This window comes from Chrysochloris asiatica, unplaced genomic scaffold, assembly GCF_000296735.1.
Source record: "Chrysochloris asiatica unplaced genomic scaffold, ChrAsi1.0 scaffold00025, whole genome shotgun sequence".
Taxonomy (NCBI): Eukaryota; Metazoa; Chordata; class Mammalia; order Afrosoricida; family Chrysochloridae; genus Chrysochloris; species Chrysochloris asiatica.
In genome coordinates, this window is record NW_006408543.1 from 7219686 (window position 1) to 7238950 (window position 19265).

The window sequence follows — 19265 nt, forward strand, 5'->3', positions numbered from 1 at the left end:
CCCCTGAGCCTGCTTGGTCGGGTATTCTGTGTTGTTGTTGGCGGAGCTCTCTGCTATACGTCCACCCGATCCGCCATCTTGTTTGTTCCTCCGCGGAGCCTTGTTTTTTGCCAATGTCTTCAGTGCACCTTGGACTTCTTCCTTCAGTATCATTGGCTCTTGGTCATATGCTACCTCTTGAAATATTTGGACATCAACCATTTCTTTTTGGTACAGTGACTCTTTGTACTCTTTCCAACTTTAGAAGAATTTGTAAATCGTTGCCAGAGCAGAAACTTTCATCTTTCTCCCAAGGAGCAGCTGGTGAGCTCAAACTGCCAATTTGGTGGTTTGCAGTCTGGTGCTTATCCTTCAGAACCACAGTGGTCCCTGCCTCACCTATTCCACATAGAGGTGCTTCCAGGTGATATGGGTAAGGTCTTGTGAGGGGAAACTGAGCCTGGTGACCATAGAAGGTAGTCACTGAATTCCTCAAGACCATTACCATTCAGTGTTTATCGAGCTCTGTTCATGTGTCGAAGGACCCTGGGCACTCAGCCACAACCTCCTGAACCTCAGTTTTCCCACATGTGAAGTGGGTCTAATAGTATTGACTCCATAGTCAATGTTCCAAAGGAACATTCTATAACAATGGAGTGCTGGCGATCCTAATGTGTTCCCCTTTTTTCTAGTTTCCTTCTAGGACATCTCCCATACTTTTGGAAAAAGGATGAGGTTTGTGGCCGTACGCTCCAAGATGTGTTTTTGGATTGGTGGGTTCTAGCTTATAATTTGTTGGCAGTATTCTGGGGCCCCTCCATGCAGTACCCCACCCCCCACCCCCATGACTGCTCAGGCCATCCCACGCCCCAGCAGCTCTTCCCCTGACAGCTGATTCTGAAGCCAAGTGCTGCCATTCACCAATCAAGTGACCATAGATTAGTTATCAGAAGCTCTCAGAGCCTCAGTTTTCCCATCTGTTAACAGGGCAGGAGATACCATTCACCATCGGGGTAGCACTTTATTCTCTTCAAAGTGCTTTTGCAGATACTGTGCTGTTTGATTAGGGGGCAATCAGACAAGGAATGTAGCAAACCCATCTTACAGAGGTGGAGGTTGAGCCCTGTGGTAGCCTCTGTTAAGTCCCCTCCTGGGATGGGATGCTTCCACTTCTCTGACGGGGATATCAACAACTTCTTTTGGGTCACTTTGGTTTCCAGGACTAAGAAGTATGGACCTGTTGTGCGGGTCAATGTCTTCCACAAAACCTCTGTTATCGTCACCAGTCCTGAATCAGTCAAGGTAAGAACTAGAGTGGTTTCCGTGGGAGCTCTGGCCCCTTCCCCTGGGTAGAAGGTGAGACAGCAGCCCCTGGAGCTGTTGAGGAATGCCCCCAGGGACCCAGAAGGGGATGACATCATCATCTCCACCCATCAGCCACTTGGAACAGGCAGGGTGAGGTGGAGGCGCTGTTTGATGGGGGAGATGAGTGAGGATTTGGGTACTAGGCTTCTTGTTCCACCACTAACTGGTGATTTCATAGTTAATCCCTACAGCCTACATGCTAGGACAGTGATGGGATTCAAAGGTTGATAGACTTATTAAACAAATACGCTGTCCAAAGACACTTAGTGCTTCCTGTGGACCATGCATTGTTCTGAATCCTTGACAGTTAGTAACCTGTTGAACCCTCATAAGGAGAAGGATCATATTTGTTCTCATTTTAAACATAAGAAAGCAAAGGCACAAAGGGGGCAAGTGGGATTTGAACCCAGGTAGTTTGACTCCAAGGGTTATGCTCTTCCCCACTGACTCCAAGGAGGTTGTTCTTGGGTGCCATCAAGTCGGTTCTGATTCATAGTGACCCTGCACAGAGTTTCCAAGGAGCATCTGGTGGGATTTGAACCACCAACCTTATGGTTGCCAAACCGGTGCTTATCCTGGAGCCCTACCCCAGGGAGGTGGGTTGCATTAATTGGTATAAAGTGTGCAGGATGGTGCCTACCATGTAGGAACTAAGCATGGTTGTCAGATCATTTAGGGTCAGCAGAACCAGGCTCAAATCCAGTTCTGCCACTAACTGAGCGTGAGACCTTGGAGAATTAGTTTACCACTCTGTATCATATCTTTCCTCATCTGCAAAATAAGAATATGCCTGTCTTAAGAGGTAGTTGTAAAGAGGAAGCCAATGTAAGATCTGTGAGCCATCTAGCCCTGTGAATGATGGTTTGTTAATTTCACGTGGGTGCTCAGCACTCAGCACTCTCTGCATGGAGGGTGGTTAGGATGGCACTGAGAAAGACAAGCTACAATTTTGGGTCCAGATCAGAAGGGAAGTTGAGCAAGCATCGTGTCTCTAACAGACGGCTAAAAATCATTTCAAAACAAAGTTTAATTTTAAACATAAAGACAGTGGAAGACTTTTAAAAGCTTGCCACCAAGACAGGCAAGCGAGCTCACATGATGCTCTAGGAAGGAAGTATAAAGATGCAAATTAATATGGTGAGTTGCATCAGCTGATCTTCAAAGACATATCAACCTTGCATGCTTATCAAGATGCATTCTCTGTTTTTCTAAGTCGCTGCATTCAATTTGCTAATATTTTGTTAAGTATTTTGTTCCTGTGTCTATGTCTGTTTTCAAACCATGAGTTATTTAAAAGTGTAGTTTTCAATTTCTAATATGAGTATGAATGGATTTTCCATTTATCTGTTTGGAAGTGGTATGGTGCTATAGGATAAGTACTGGACTGTGGCTAACTGTGCTAGTCACAAGGTCAGCAATTCAAACCCACTATAAGTTGTAGCGTAGTGGTTACGAGTTGGGCTGCTAACCTCAAGGTCAGCAGTTTGAAACTACCAGTTGTTCCAGGGGAGAAAGATGAGGCTTTCAGCCCTGGAAGATTTACAGCCTCTGATACCCTATGCATGGTCACTGTGAGTCAGAACCGACTCCACGGCACACCACTACCACCATCACATGAGTTAGAGTTGACTCAATGGCATACAACAACAACACGTGGAAATGATTTCTAATTTAAGTCTGTTAAGGTCAGAGAATGCATTCTTCATGATTTTAAACATTTTAAATGGATAGAGACTTGTTTTATGGCCCAGAATGTGACCTATCTAGGTGAGTGATCATGAGCACTTAAAAAGAATGATACACTCTTTTCTTAGTGGAATGTTTTAGAAATATAAGTTAGTTGGTTGATAGTGCTATTTAAGTCTTCTAAATCCTTATTGAGTTTCTGTCTACTTGTCTTATCATTTCCTGGGAGGAGATTATTGGACTCTCCAATCATAATTGTGGATTTGTTGGTTTCTCCTTTCAGTTTAGTCCATTTCTTGCATTTTGTAGCTGGGTGCATGCACATTTAGGATTGTTGATTCTTCATAATGAGTTGACCTCTTTATTTATTTATTTTTTTAGAATACTCTTTTATATCCTTAGTAACATTCCTTTCTCTGAAGTCTATTTTACCTACCAAAATCACTCTAACATTTTTACCCTCGGGGCTTACAGGGTGTATCTGTTCCTACCCTTTTACTCTTAGCCTATCTTTGTTTCTGTGTTTAAAGCAAGTTTCTTGCCCAGAGAATGTCTCTAACCAGGCCTTGCTGTTTTACCAGTCTCACAATCCCTTCCTTTTAATTGGAATGCTTAGGTCATTTACATTTAGTGTAATCATTGGCATGACTTGTTTTAACTGTGTTGTGCTGCAATTTGTTTTTCTCATCCCATCTGTTCCTTGTTCCCTGTTCTTTGTTTGGATAGACACTTTTTTGATTTCACATTGTCTCTCCATTCAGGGTTCATTAGCATCTGAACTGTGTCAGTCTACCTTCAATATTACTTCACTTACATATACTAAGAGCCTTACCACAAGTAAGACTACCTTTGCTGCCTTTCTGTCCCTTCCTTTACTTTTACTTCTACTATAGATCCCCACAATGCATTGTTATTATCTTTGCTTTAAATTACCAATTACCTTTTACATGAATTAAAATAGATTAAAATTAGATTTTATACTTACCATATATTTACTATTTCTGGCATTTTTCATTGTGTATGTAGGAGTAATTCCTAGATTCCATCTGGTATCCTTTTTATTCTCCTTGAAGAACTTCCTTTAATATTTATGATAATGCAGGTCTCCTGGCAGAAAATTGTCTCAGCTTTTGTTTGTCTGGAAAAGTCTTTATTGCACATTCATTTTTTTTTTTTTTTAAGTATTTTTATTTGTATAGAAGTTCAGGTTGTTTTCTAGGGTTTTCTTTCAGCATTTTAAGGCTATTTCTTCTTTAGTTTCTGGCTTGTCTGTTTCTGATGAAAAGTCTGTGTTCATTCATACCTTTGTTCCTCTATTCACACTGGGTCTTTTTCTGTATTAACTTATTTATTTATTTAAGTTTTTATTGTGAATTGAGTGATAGTTTACATGGGAGGACATCAATTTTACATTCATCATTTCATTGCAATGATTACAATCTCCATGTATCATAATTCAACAGTATCTGCTTCTATTCCTTTTGTTTTGTTTTGTGGGGGGGGAGGGGGCAAGTGCACAAAAACACTCAGGAATATATAATCATTTAAACAACCGAAGGGCACATTCTGCAAGCCTACCTCCTGACCACCAGCACCCAGTCCCTCTCTTTCCATGAGTCTAGAGTTCTCAGCTGCTCCCTCTCTCCATGTCCTCATTTCTGCCTCCATCTCTGGTGTCGCTGCTTCTCTGGATAGGGTCCTGTAGGGGTCCGGCCTCGACAGGAAAGTTTGGTTCACGAAGTAGGGAGATCTGGTGGCGACAGAGACAGAAAAAGAGTGTACACAAAGACGCGACGAGAGAGACAAAGAGACACCCCAAAACTAGAGTGGATGCAAGACAGGCAGGCAGACCCTGGACTGCAGGCATCATGGCCCCTGCAGGCAGTAATGCACACAGGGTTCAGTCTGTGCCCCTCTTTTATTTCAGGGAGGGATTTTACACAAAGGAAGAAGGGGATTATTAAGACAGGGTACAGAAGTGAAATGTGTTTAATCGTTCAAAACAGGACACCATGATTTATAGGAACAAATTCTAAAATATACATCACAAATTGTCTTAATAATCATCCTTAATTTTCCAGAAATTCAAGCAAATTGTTATAAATTACTTTTTAGGTTCAAACCCCAAGGCAGCAACTCGAGGTTTTTCAAGGCTAATTAACATACCTATAGCACCTAATTTCCAATGGGCAAAGGTGAGAAAAGGATTCAAAAGGTCTGAAGAGAATCAAGCTGTTTCAGCTACCTGGCTAAGGCTTCAGGAGGAAGAGGGACACCTGGGGACGATTAGAAGGGCTGACACTATTATTCCTTGAACAATACTCCGGAACTCACCAATCTACCTCCCAGCAAACTTGCCTTTGGAACTTTTACGGCCTCAGCTTTAGGAAGGGTTTTTATATTAATATTGTACATGGATACTAAGAGCTCATGTATTAAGTTAATATCAAACATAACTGAATAATTTGATAAAGAACAGTTTGGACATGCTTGCCAGGTGGCCAGAGTTTGTTCCTCAGAGAGATTTGTTCCCAGAACCTTACGCACTGCCAACACAGTGGAGACATTAAGAGAGGCACATAAGAAACCATTTTCTCAGAGCTACAATTACTGGAGTTAGAAGCATAAAATGAATAATAGGACCAAAGAAAATGATACAGAGCTAGCCCAAAAGTGAGTTCGTAAAAGCCAATGAACCCGGGACGTAAGGAGGTCACTTCCTTGGCCCTCAGGGTCCCTGGCTAGCAATTCTGAGTGGAGCCACTGTGTTGGATTTTGGTCCATGACACAGGGCCTCAACATCTCAGTGATTGCGCTCCCCAACAGGGTCCTGCATTCCGCTCATGCTCTTCTCCTTTGATGGCCCTACGGTCCTCTGTTACTGGACTATAAAATTAACTACACCCCCCTCAATGTTACAAAACTTCTACCTTTATAGTTGTGACAATCGTAATTAGTCATGATAACAATTACTCACTATTGAATCATAAGAATCTTATCCACATCTCCTTTCACCAGACCCATGTAGACAAGTTGAGAACTACTCAGTGGGGATGTATTAACTTTTAAGATTCTCTATCACTGTTTTTCAGCAATTTGATTAAGATCTGCCTTGGTGTCATTTTCTTTGTGTTTAATCTATTTGGGATTCTTTGAACTTCTTGGACATGCAAGTTTATGTTTATAGCTTTCTTGAAATCCTTGACCATATTTACAATATTTATATTAAGGGATTTTAGAGTTCTTGTCTATTATTTTCATTAGGATCAAGACATTCTTTCCTATCTCCATCACATCAGATTGCCTGGATTTACTTCCCATACCCACCGTTTACCCTGTGTGTGGTTTTGGGCTGTTTTTTAAATAGCATCCACATGTTAGGGCTGACGAATATTAAGTGAGATCTAATGAGAGATTGGTTATTGTTGAGAACTCACTGGATGCCAGGTCCTGCTCCCAATATCCTTTATTTAGGAGTCCTGGTGTGGTGCTGCAGGATAAGCACTGGCCTGCTAAGTGCAAGGTCAGCAGTTCAAACACACCAGCGACTCCTTGGAATCCTTCTGCAGGATGACTATGAGTTGGAACCAACTCGATGGCACTTAACAACAACAACAATTTACTGTTCACAGCAATGCTACTTCAGCAGGCATTCTTCCTACCCCCATGTTGTGAACTATGGAAACTGAGGGGGAGAAAATGAGTAGCCCACTGTAGACTATGTGTCCCCAGAGATGAAGCCATGGATTTGGATTTGAGCTAGCTGGCTTCATTGCCCAAGTTGCTAGCCCCTGGGTCGCCTGCCTTGGAAACTGTTAACCTTGGTAGGAGTGCTACCATTTAGCTCTTGGTATGGCAAGTGGACCCTTCTCCAGGAAGCCTGCCTTGATTTCCCCTGCATCCTAGAAGTCCCTCTCCCACAATGATTACCTGTCCTCTCTGCATTAGAAGGTGATATGAGGTGGGGTGTCCCAGGTGTGGCTCTGGAATGGGAAATTCCATGTCAGACCTCTGGTTCTCATTGTCCTATCTGAAACCAGCCGTGGTATCGCTGGAAGACAGGACCCTCTCCTCCCTGGTGGCTAGGGAGAAGCTGAGACCTGTGTGGGGGCTGTTCACACTCACAAATGGTGATTGTCCCAGGTGTGTTTACCAGAACCAAGAAACGTACCGGATCCCCCTTGCATAAGCTCATGTTGTGTTTTTATTGTGTGTGTGCGTGTGTGGTGTTTAGAAGTTCCTGATGTCAACCAAGTACAACAAAGACTTAAAGATGTACCGTGCCATCCAGACTGTGTTTGGTGAGAGGTAAGGTGCCGGGCAGTGGGGAGTCTGAGGGAAAGAGGGTAAAAGCCTCGAATGAGGGGTGTATCATGAGCCCGAGACCATCACTGGTGCCTCGAAGGTGGTGGTCATCACTGTCCTTCCTGTACCTTCCCCTCTGGGTTTAGGTGGGGATGGGATGCTGAGATCATGCATGAAGTCACCCTGTGTCTCCCCTCACCCTGTTAATGTGGTAAAACTTACACCACAGAAGATTTGTCATTTTCAGTTGTGCTATTCTCACGCAGTCCCAAATGTTTTCCTCACCACCAAAAGGAACCCCCTGTCTATTCGCAGCACCCCCACCCTACTCCTCCCGGCCCCCTGTCTCAATCGTCTTATCCCACAGACTCTTTGGCCAGGGCCTGGTATCGGAGTGTGACCACGAACGTTGGCACAAACAGCGCAGGGTCATGGACTTGGCCTTCAGCCGGAGGTGAGTGTGGGTAGATGGGGGCTCTGTGGTTTGGCTGCTTAGAGATGGGTTGCTGTGTAGTTGGATGTGGGAAGGGTTCTATATCAGGGGTCCTCACCAGGCCAAAGGAAGAGACGATAGACAGGCAGCCCCAGGATGTGAGGCTGACAGAGACCCCCATGTGGCTTGTAAACATCCTGGGCTGAGTGTCAGTGAAGATCAGAGGCATGGGGGACTCCTCCCACTCAGACTGCCCTTGTCTAGTCTTCTTTTTTAAGCAACATTTTGTTTATTATTATTTTCGGGTTTTTTTTACCAGCCTTATTGAGATACAATTCACACAGTGTGCCATTTGTACAATGCAATTAGTTTGTAGTATGGGGGAAGACCCACAAAGAATGATGAAGGTAGAGGAAGGCACTGGGAGGAATAGAACAGTTAAAGGCAATAGAGGTGAATACTATTATATATACACAAATCTGCAGTAACAGTAATAGCAGAAATCTACAAGTGGATGAAGAAATCTACAAGTGGATGCAGAAATCTACAAGCGGATGAAGAAATCTACAAAGCTGAACAGGGTGTGGGAAGAATGGAACTATACCCACTAATATATAGGTTAACAGAGGCTATTTCTGTGTATGAAGGAGCTCTGGTAGCATAGTGGTTACAAGTTGGGCTGCCAACATCAAGGTCAGCAGTTTGAAACTATCAGCGGTTCCGCGGGAGAAAGATGAGGCGTTCTGCTCCCGTAAAGATTTACAGCCTCAGAAACCCTGTGCAGGGTCACTATGAGTCGGAACCGACTCCACGGCACTTAACAATAACAACATTTCTGTGTATGTGTTTACCCATATGCTGCAAATATATCCATGAATATAGTAGAGCACACAGGAGGCAAAGTTACGAAAACGTCTCAGACATTACCAAATACCTTGAAGGAGTGAATCCCTGGGCCTGGAGTCCCAAGATCATAGTCTCGGTGGACAACCAAGGTCAGTTGGCATAACAGTCCACAAAGACAGTGTTCTACATCCTACTTTGGTGAGTAGCAACTGGAGTCTTGATAGATGGTGAGTGGCCATCTAAGGTACCACTATTGATCTCTCCCCATCCAGAGTCAAAAAGAGTGAAGACATTAAAAGATGTGTGGAAACAATAAATCCACAGGACCATGTGAGTGTCAGCCACCATGACTCTGAGACCGGAAGAAGATGGTACCTGGCTGTTACTACCAGCCTCTCTGAAAGGGATCATAATAGAAGCTTCCGGATCAAATGGGAGAAAAATGTGAAACAAGAGTCAAAATCTCTCTTTCTCTCATACATGTATAAAAATGAGCTTACCGGTCGATAGAGACGGATGGAATCCCCAAGACGATTGAATCATCCTTCCGGCTTGAACTGAACTCATCCCTGTGGTCCAATATTTAACCACACCACAACTGAATTTGTAACAGAAAAGAAAAAACCCCCAAAAGTTTGTAGTATGTTCACAATCAGTTTTAGAACATTTTCATCACCTTAGCATGAAGCCTGGTACCTACTAGTGGTCACTCCCCACCCCACTTCCAGTCCCTCAACTCGCATCCCTTGGCAGCTGTTGATTTATCTTCTGTCTGGATTTGCTCTTCTGGATGTTTCCCGTAACTGGAATCTTTTGTTACGAGATTCTTTTACTTTACGTATTTTTTTTTTCTTCACATTTTATGCTATTGTAGTGTGTTGTTAAGTGCCGTTAAGTCAGTTGTGACTCATAGCGATCCTGGATAGGGTTTCTGAGACTGTAAATCTTTTTTTTTTAAATTTTTTAATCTTTTATTGTGAATTATGTGATAGTTTACATGGGAGAACATTAGCTTTACATTTATCCTATCATAGATAATTTCATTGCCATGGTTACAGTCCCCTTCATGTATCATCAACCAACCAAAGGGTACACCTTGCAAGCCTGTCCCCTGGTCATCAGCACACAGCCCCTCTCCCTCTCTGGGTCCAAAGTCCCCAGCCACTCCATCTCTCCACGTCATCATCTCTGCCTCCATCTCTGGCATCACTGCATCTCTGGGTAGGGTCCCGCTCTCCACTCTTCTCCCTTCATGGTCCCAGGGACCTCCACTCCTAGACTGCAAAGTCAACCACTCCCATTCTTTCACTTCAAAATGTCTACCTTTACATTTCCAATCCTCACAGTCCACCGTCCTGATAGCAATTATTCACTACTATACCACATGGGTGCTATCCCCATCTCCTTTCATCAGCCCGAGACTGTAAATCTTTAAGGAAGCAGAAAGCTTCAGCTTTCTCCTATGGTGCAGCAGGTGGGTTTGAGCCACCAAACTATGGTTTGCAGTCCAGTGCTTATCCTACAGAGCGACCATGTATATATCAGTACTTTATTTTGTGGTTGGATGATATTGTCTTGCACAGATAGAACACATTTTGTGTGTCCTGAGTCCTGATCTTTGAGGCTCCATCACATTTGTCCTACATCCACTGCAGCACACCCACCTGTCCCATTGTTCCTGAAAGACAGAAGACAGGCCCTGTCCCTGGACCTCTGGCCCTGTCCCCAGCACAGTACTGGATACCCCACACACCCTGTAGGATTATTATAGAGCAAGTCAGTGCTTGAGGGAATTAAGGACCTGGAATGACGGAAAGTTGCTGGATGTGAGAATTGGAAGGGATTGATGGAAGGGTGGCCTGGGCCCTCAGGAAGCTGTGAGGCTAGCAGAAGGCCTAGAGTCTAACCAGCCAATTGTCTGTGGTTTGACAGGAATCCCAGCGGCACTGTTCCCATGAGTCTGCTCTGCACGGTTGTAATCTTTCACACCTATTTTTATTGTTCTGCTTTGCAACATCTTAGAGATTCCTATTTTGTCCTAAATGTAAAATTGGAAATAAATGATAGCAAAGATGCTTTGGCAGATGCTTTTCAGTGTTGGTGAATGTGCTCTTGAGCCCACAGGATCCTCATTCACTGATGAAGAGAAGGTAGGGACCGCTGGCGTGTCTCTGCCCTGCCATTACCCACACAGAACATCACGAAGGATTTGTAATGATATTGTGAGAATAAACTGCCAGTTTCTACTTTTCTAGATATTACTTTTATCTCAAGACCATGGTCCTGATTCTCAGCTAACACTCGAGCCCAACAAAGCTGTAAAAGATTCACTCGTAAAGAAATGATAACATTAGAGCCATTCCAAGCCCAGTGTGGCATTTGTATAACCAGCCACACTCAGTCCAGACTGTCAACTTGAATGTTATCTCACTAACTTGCATACAATCTGGCAAAGAAATACAGAACTGTACACCACGGACGTGTTTTGAAGACAGGAGCGTATACTGGGGTTCCAGAGGCATGTCCCAAAGGACGGGATTTGAGAGTCCATCTGCAGATGGCTTATGGGGACATGGGAAGATGGAAGGTGGGAGGGGAGGGTGGTCCAGGCAGAGAGGGTAGGCCTGCAGAGTCCTGACGTGGGAAGGAATAGAATGCTATGAAGGAGCTGAAAGGTAGCAGCAACAGGGAAAGCAATGTTAGAGTCTGGAAGCAGTGAATTCCTGATTTCATTTGTCTCCTAAGAGTGGCAGGGACGGTGCTTCACAGCATTTTAGGGCGGAGAGGATTCCTGGAGCAAAATTGCTTTCAGGACAGCCCTGGGCCACAGGATGAGATGTGCAGCAGATGTGGGCATGGGTTGGGCAGCTGCCAGCCGGGGAGCTAGAGCAGAACTGACTGGCTTCTAAACAATGAGCTGGTTATCTTAACTCATGGAAACAATTACCCTTTGTCTCTTCCCTGTTTATCTGTTTTAAGTTTCCCCCCAAACTTTTGATTGCGAATTGGGTGGAAGTTTACAGAGCGGACCCATTTTCCACTCAACGATTTATACACATTTTGTTTCGTGTAACTGATTACAGTTCCCACAATGCCACATCATTTATCCCACCTCCTCCCTGTGTTCCTGTTTCCATTCCTCCACCCTTCTGAACTCTGTTCTTGGCCTTGACTGAATCAAAGTGCTGCCCTTTTGAGCTCACATATGTGATTGGTCTAAGGTGTGGGCGCTCTACCCGTGTGATCGTTCCCCTTGTAGACCTATTTGTTGCTTGACTTAAAGTTCAGTCATGGGGGTGAGTTCATTTCCAGACTTGGAGGGTGAACGTGGGGCGTGTTGTTAGGGCTCATCAGTCTCTACCCATCCAGTCAGCCAGAGCTTTTTATGATTTTGAGTTTCCTTCCACATTTGTCTCCCACGCCATCCAGGACACAATGTGATCCCTTTCAGAGCAGTGGTAACTGATAGAGGTAGCTGGGCACCATCTAGTTCTTCTGGTCTCAGGCTCCTGGGGATTACTGCATATTCCTTTTTAATTTTTAAAAATATCTTAGTTGGAAATAGCTTCAAATTTACCAAGGAGTTGCAAGAATAAGAAAAAGACAACAAATACCATATCCTCTGTACCCATGATGATTAACATTGAAAATTACTTTTAATTACCAAAGCACTGTACTCTCAGTAAAGATTTAGACAATCCAGAAAAAGGTAATGTTACAAAATTCTAGTCTCAGCCCCTTCCTACTCCCTTTATTGTTGTTAAGAAGTGCCGTTGAGTGGGTTCTGACTCATATCATCCCTGTATAGGGTTTCTGAGGTGTGGTTGGTGAGTTTGAACCATCAACCTTGAAGTCCAGTGCTTATCTTCACCAGGACTCCCCTTGGGGCTACCATATTCATGAGTTTGGAGTACTTCCTTCCACACACGTTTCTAAACAAATTCTATGCCTAGGAGACGTCCAGGGGCTGCCCTCTAGAGGTAGGGGGCACTATGAGATTGGGAGCTCTGGGCTGCAGATGGCACCTGAGGACTCATTTCCAAGGAGGGCTGGGCCCTGTGATTGTTCAGGAGAGAGTAGGAAACATGAGGTATCAGCTGAGAGGAAGGAGAGGCACTGGGGCACCCTCCTGACCCTGGAAGGTCCCAAAAACCTTTTCTCCCTCCCTCCCCACTTTCATCTGGAGTGTCTACATTGCTACATCCCCCAGAAGTCAGGGTTGGGGAGACTACAGTGGAAAACAGGGGCCCCATGGAACTGTGAAGACAAGGGTGACTGTCTTGAGTGGAGAAGAAATGTACAAACCTAGGCGTGGCTAGGTTATCATGATCCTAACGGGCTTGGGCTCCAGGGAGGCCTGGTGAACTGGACACTCATCTTCACACTGTACAAGGGGTACAACCTCCTCTCTTCAGAGGGGAGGTGGCAGGCAGCCCACAGGGGCTAGTTCTGCTGACCACTGACACCTCTGCTGTCCCCCAGCTCCTTGGTTAGTTTGATGGAAACATTCAACGAGAAGGCTGAGCAGCTGGTGGAGATTCTGGAAGCCAAGGCGGACGGGCAGACCCCGGTGTCCATGCAGGACATGCTCACCTGTACTGCCATGGACATCCTGGCCAAGGTGATGGTGGACAGCTGGGGTGAGGGGTGCAATGTCCCCGGGAGCCGGGGGTCTTCTCTCTCTCCATTTTGCTTGCTATCCTCCCTTCCCCCTGCTCTTCCACACACCAGTACCCCTTGCTCTCTGCTGGGGGCTTTGCATAGAATCTCCTCGAATATTCAAAGCAACCCAGAGTGAGATCAGGACTCTGAATGTATTTTCTGGAGATGGACACTCCGAAGCAGAGGGGCTGACCTTGATCTCACGTTGGCCTGATTCTGACCGCCCCACTAGTTGAGTGTGGCTTGATGATCCACCTGGCTGATTTAGAAGTAGCCCAGATAATCCCAAACCCCACATGCATGCAGATCAGGGAGCTGACCTGAAGGAACCGTGAAGCCTGATTATGATTGTTGCCATTCATACAATCCACAGCATTTCGGGGTAGAGGGGATCTAATGGAAAGGACCTCTGGTAGCGTAGTGGTTACGAATCGGGCTGCGAACCGCAAGGTCAGCAGTTCGAAACTACCAGTTGTTCTGTGGGAGACAGATGAGGCTTTCTGCTCCCGTGAAGATTTACAGCCTCGGAAATCCTGTACAGGGTCGCTGTGGGTCAAAACCGACTCCATGGCACATAACAACAATTGACACCCGAGGAAGGTTGCATGTAGGGAGAAAGCCTCGTGTCAAGGAAGCCAAAGTTAACTGAGCAGTTAATTGTGTGCTGTTAATTCTCACAATCCTCCAAGGCACTAGAATCATCCGAGTCATTGTAGTAGCTGATAAACTGCGACTCCTAAAGCCGTAATCCAGGTCCAAGCTCTGCTCTGGACCTGCTGACCTTTCATTTCCCAGGCATGAGCTGGCTCATCTCTCTTCCCCAGGCAGCTTTCGGGATGGAGACCAGCATGCTGCTGGATGCCCAGAAACCTCTGCCCAGGGCAGTGAGAGTGATGTTGGAGGGCATCACGGCATCCCGAAACACCCTGGCAAAGGTACTACCTCAGCCCTGCCTCCAGTGACCAGCAGCTTGTCTCCTCGGTTTCTGGAGCCTCTCCTTCATTCATTTTCTCAGAATGGGTTTTGAGTTCTCCACTTTCTGAAGTGACTCACCTCACCCTCTGATTCAGTTAGGATTTGCATTCATCTCCTAAAGCAGAGGATCAGAATGAAAGTGGCTTAAATAAAGGAGAGCTGAATCTTCTCCCCTGTAGAATGATTCTCAAAGCAGGAAATCTGGGACAGATGTTTCTGGGGTTTTCTTTCTGTCCACTGTCCTTAGTGTATCATTTCATACAGTGAGCCCTGTAGCTCCAGCCTCCACCTCCTTGTTCCAGGCTTAAAGAAGGAAGAAGGGGGGAAAGTGGTACCCCAGGTGACGATGCTTAGATCCCCTCCCCCCTCCACTTTTCCCTGAGACTTCAGCCTGGGAGCTTGTAGTCCCCTCTGATACAACGTCTCATTCACTTTAGCAGTTGATGCCCCTTCCTTATGCCTTCTCCTCTGATGAGATTTTAACCACCCTCAACTTTCTTCTCATTTCTATCTGGAGATGTTTACAGCTCCTCTCCATCATTTCTACAGCTTTGGTATAGGAAGGGGAAGTGGATGCTTGGGTTTAAGCCACCATCTTGATCTAGTGTCCCTGGCTACTTCATCTCTTCTAGATGAAGAGATGCTTCTGACGTCCCAATACGTTTTGGAATGGGAGAGGGACAGGGGGAGAGGATCGTGTGTGTTCAGCCAGCCGTCTATGCTGGAATCTCGGTTTAGTTTTTACCAGGGAAGCGGAAACAGCTGCGAGAGATCCGAGAGAGCATCCGCTTTCTGCGCCAGGTTGGCAAGGACTGGGTTCAGCACCGCCGGGAGGCCCTCAAGAGAGGGGAGGACGTTCCTGCCGACATCCTCACACAGATTCTCAAAGGTGCGTGGGTTACAACTGAGGGGCAGGAGAGGGGCGCCCCATCAGCATCAGGACCACAAAGGACTCCAGTTGTCTCTTGTCTGGTTTAAAAGTAGAAAGACATTTGGTTCTTTTTTGAGCCGCGGGAAAAGGAAACTGGGATTTGAGTGTTACAGACATCTGCCACCAGGGGACAGAGCCTCTTCTTTGTCTTCCAGCTGAAGAGGATACCCAGGATGATGAGATTCTGCTAGACAACTTTGTCACCTTCTTCATTGCTGGTTGGTAGCTTTGGTGGTGACCAAGAGCTCAGAGCTTTGCAGAAATGATGGACGCTTTGGTCACTTGAGACCCTAACTCTGAGGGATACAGCTCCTGTCCCCATCTCTCCTCCTCTCCCCTAGGTCACGAGACCTCCGCCAATCACTTGGCATTCACGGTGATGGAGCTGTCCCGCCAGCCTGAGATTGTGGCAAGGTACGGGGTTGACCTTGAGTGACCTGAAGGCCGGCAGAGAGATTTGTCTGATGTCATGGTCCCAGACGACCATCTACTGCTGTCCCATAGTTAAATCCCTTCAAATGATCCTCCCCTTCACCCCAGGGCCTTTGCACATGCTGTGGCTACTTTGGAAACACTCTTTTCTGTTCTGCCTTCTACTTATCCTCTTCCTCTTCCTCTCCCTCCTTTCCCTTCACCCCTTCCTCCTCTTCCTCCTCCTCCACTTTCACTTCCTTCTCCTCTGTTTTCTTCCTCCTCCTCTTCTTTATGCTTCACCTCCTCTACTTTCCTTTCCTCCTCATCCACTTTCCCCTCTTTCATTTTCCCCTCTTTCACTTTCACCTCTTTCTCCTACTCAACTTCCTCCAGAGAAGCCTTCTCTGGCCCCCAAATTAACCTTGTTGCATTTCCCTCCTAAGTGCATCCCAGCTCATTCCTACTTTCTCTTGGGACTGTTTGTTCTAAGACTGATGCAGCCATGAGCCAGACGCTCCAGGAGGACAAAGACCTGGCTCCTTTCCCCCAGGTAGACCCAGTGCCTGTCCAGAAGTGGGCACTGAGGACAGAGAGCAAAGTCCAACATAAAGAGTTGAGGGAACTAAGCCTCTTCTTCTGAGCCTTCAGCTGCAGACACAGGAGAGCATCCCAGGATGACAGTTCGGAAGGGACCCTTTTTGTTGTTGTTAAGTGATGTCAAGTGGCCTCCGACTAATAGCAACCCTGTATAGGATTTCCAAGGAGTTGGCTGGTAAGCTTGAATCACCGACCTTGCAGTTCAAACTGACTTTGGAGCGCATTAACCCACAGCACCACACCAGGGGCCCTTGGTTTCCTTTAATTCCAATGTGTTGAGAGCAGTTTTTCTCAGGGGCTGCTTGTGGATTCACCCAGCCCCCTGAGCGTGGATCTGACTTGGGGGTGGTAACACAGGGGGCAGAGAGAGGCCTTGATGACAAGAGTTAGTCATCTGAGCACAAAAGGACATCCGTGGAGGCCTGGTGGAGAACATGAAAGTTCTTGATGGGTTAAAAAAAAAACACAATAGTAATATGTTCTTTATAAAAGTATTTGGAGGAGGCAAAAAAGTTAAAATAATAATTATTATTATTAAAAACCACCCCCAGTGTCCCCAGCCACCAGAGTTAATTCACTATTCACAGCTGAATTTCTGTTCTGCCCTCATTTTGTCTCCACGCATAAGACTCTGGCGGTTTCTTAGTCATCTGAGCATCCGGTGGTTTTGATTCACAATGTGCTTTATTTATCACAACATCGCCCACATGACTGCAACCACTTTCCAAAATCACTTTTTTCATTTTTGTGATTAAACGTGTGTGACCTACAGTGTGGCAGGTCTGCCATCTTGAAGGGTACAATTCAGCGACATGAACACTGTCCCCAAGTTGTGCAGCCATTGTCCACAGGTTTCTCATCCCCTGAACTGAGACCTAGAAGCTGCAGCTCCCCCTTAATACTTGTTGATGTTGTTAAGTGCCATGGAGTAGGGTTCCCAGGGAGCAGCTGGTGGGCTTGAACCGCTGACCTTATGGTTTGCAGTCCAGTGCTGATCCTACAGCACCACACCAGGAATCCTAAATAACATTTAATATGAGAGAGAGTCAAAACATTATCCGCACTCTGGCTGTATTATTTATTTTAATCAATTTTTTAAAAAGACAAATACATCATTTTCAACATAATCACCTTGCTTTTCAATACACTTTGTTCATCTATCAACAGCTTTCATATTCCTTTACTTAAAAATGTTTTAAGCTGAGCTGCAAGCCATGAATGTACCACTGTCTTTGCTTCTTCATCAGAGGTGGGTTTTTATCCTCGAAGGGCTGCTTTCAGGGGACCAAACAGGTGAAAATCCAATGGAGCAGAGTGTCAACAGTGTGGGCAGAGGTGTGTGGATGTACGTTGTCGTGCAAGATCACAAGGCCCTTGGATAGCAGTCCTCTGCATTTAATTGAAAGCTTAAGCTTCAGCTCTTCAATGAACATCTCACTGTAATGAACACTGTTGATTGTTGACCCTTTTCCCTGAAAATGTTCCAATACTGGCCCTTGAGGTCCCAGAAAACTGTAAGCATCAATTTTCCAGTTGACTTTTGAACTTTTTCTTCGTCAGCAATTGAGGATGTTTCCATTCCATACTCTGCCTTTTACTCTCAGGCTCATAGTGATGAATCCATGCCTCATCACTAGTAACAATTTCTTTAAAGAAACTTTTACCTGTTTTTGAATATTGGCCCAAATTTTGTTTGCAGATGTTCAAACACTCAATTTATGGTTTTCCGTGCGTTGTTTCAGGACCCATCTCTCACAAACTTGTTGAAACCCAAGTCTGTCACGGACTGTTTCATAGGCAGAGCCACGGCTGATTTGCAGATGATTTGCAATGTAACCCACTGTCACTCGTCTATGTGACAGAATCATTTCATGTGCACGTTTAATGTTGTCATCAGCTATGCACACGGATGGGCGTTTTAATATAACCGGAGTGCGGAGAATTTTTGACTCACCGTCTTGCATTCATTCACCATGTTGTGTAATCATTTCTACATGTTTCTCATCCTCACAGAAAGAGGCCCAAAAGCCATAACTTCCCCTTCCTCTTCCCTGCCCTAATCCTGGTGGCATCTAACCGACTTTCTGTCCCTATGAATTTGCCTGTTCTAGATAGTTCATGTAAGCGGAACTATACGGTGTTTGACCTTTTGTGTCTGGCATTTCATTTAGCATGTTTTTAAGGGCCACCCCTGTGGTAGCATGTTTTAAAACGTCATTCCTTTTTATGACTGAATAGTATCACATGGTATGTATAAACCAAGGAGATCTGGTAATGTAGTGGTTACAAATCGGGCTGCTAATCTCACGGTCAGCAGTTCGAAACTACCAGCTGTTCTGTGGGAGAAAGATGACGCTTTCTGCTCCTGTGAAAATTTACAGCCTCAGAAACCCTGTATAGGGTCGCTGTGAGTCAGAACTGACTCCACGGCAAAATAACAACAACAATAAAGATTTACAGCCTTGGAAACCCTATAGAGGGTTGCTATGAGTCGGAACCAACTCCACGGCACATAACCACAGCAACAAGAGCCTAAACCACATTATGTTTATTCGTTTCTCTGTTGGACACTTGAGTGGGTTCCACCTTTTGGCTACTGTGACCAATGTTGCTACGACCATTCATGTACAAGTTTTTGTTTGAACACCTGCATTTTATTTTTCTGGGTATATACCTAGAAGCAGAATTTCTAAGTCATATGGCAGTTCTATGTGTAACTCTTTGAGGACCCGTTGAACTGTTGTCCACGGCAGCTGCGTTGTTTTAAAGTCCTATGAATAAGTTCTCCACCTCTTCATCAGTGCTTGTCATCGTCTGTGTTTTCTCGAATAGCCATACTAACGGGATGTAAACTGGAATCTCACTGTGGGTTTAATTTGCATTTCCTTTAAGACTAGTGATGTTATAGGAACCCTGGTGGTCCAGTGGCTGAAGCATTGGTTTGTACCGTGGAAGGAAGATGAGACACGGTTCTCCCATAAAGACAACAGCCTTGGGAACTATGGAGCAGTTCTCTTCTCCGACAGGATAGCTACAAGTCAGAATTATCCGACAGGATAGCTACAAGTCAGA

At 45.2% G+C, this 19265-nt stretch overlaps 1 protein-coding gene across 1 annotated transcript in view; it reads left to right on the forward strand.

Moving 5' to 3' along the window:
- LOC102817073 (cholesterol 24-hydroxylase-like) overlaps positions 1–19265 on the forward strand; it is a 38221-nt gene that overhangs the window by 10740 nt on the left and 8216 nt on the right. The window contains exons 2-10 of the mRNA XM_006839519.1: positions 672–752; positions 1200–1281; positions 7265–7338; positions 7703–7789; positions 13097–13235; positions 14101–14211; positions 14990–15140; positions 15338–15400; positions 15524–15596. Coding sequence (XP_006839582.1) covers positions 672–752; positions 1200–1281; positions 7265–7338; positions 7703–7789; positions 13097–13235; positions 14101–14211; positions 14990–15140; positions 15338–15400; positions 15524–15596 — 861 coding nt within the window. The remainder of the gene's footprint in view (positions 1–671; positions 753–1199; positions 1282–7264; positions 7339–7702; positions 7790–13096; positions 13236–14100; positions 14212–14989; positions 15141–15337; positions 15401–15523; positions 15597–19265) is intronic.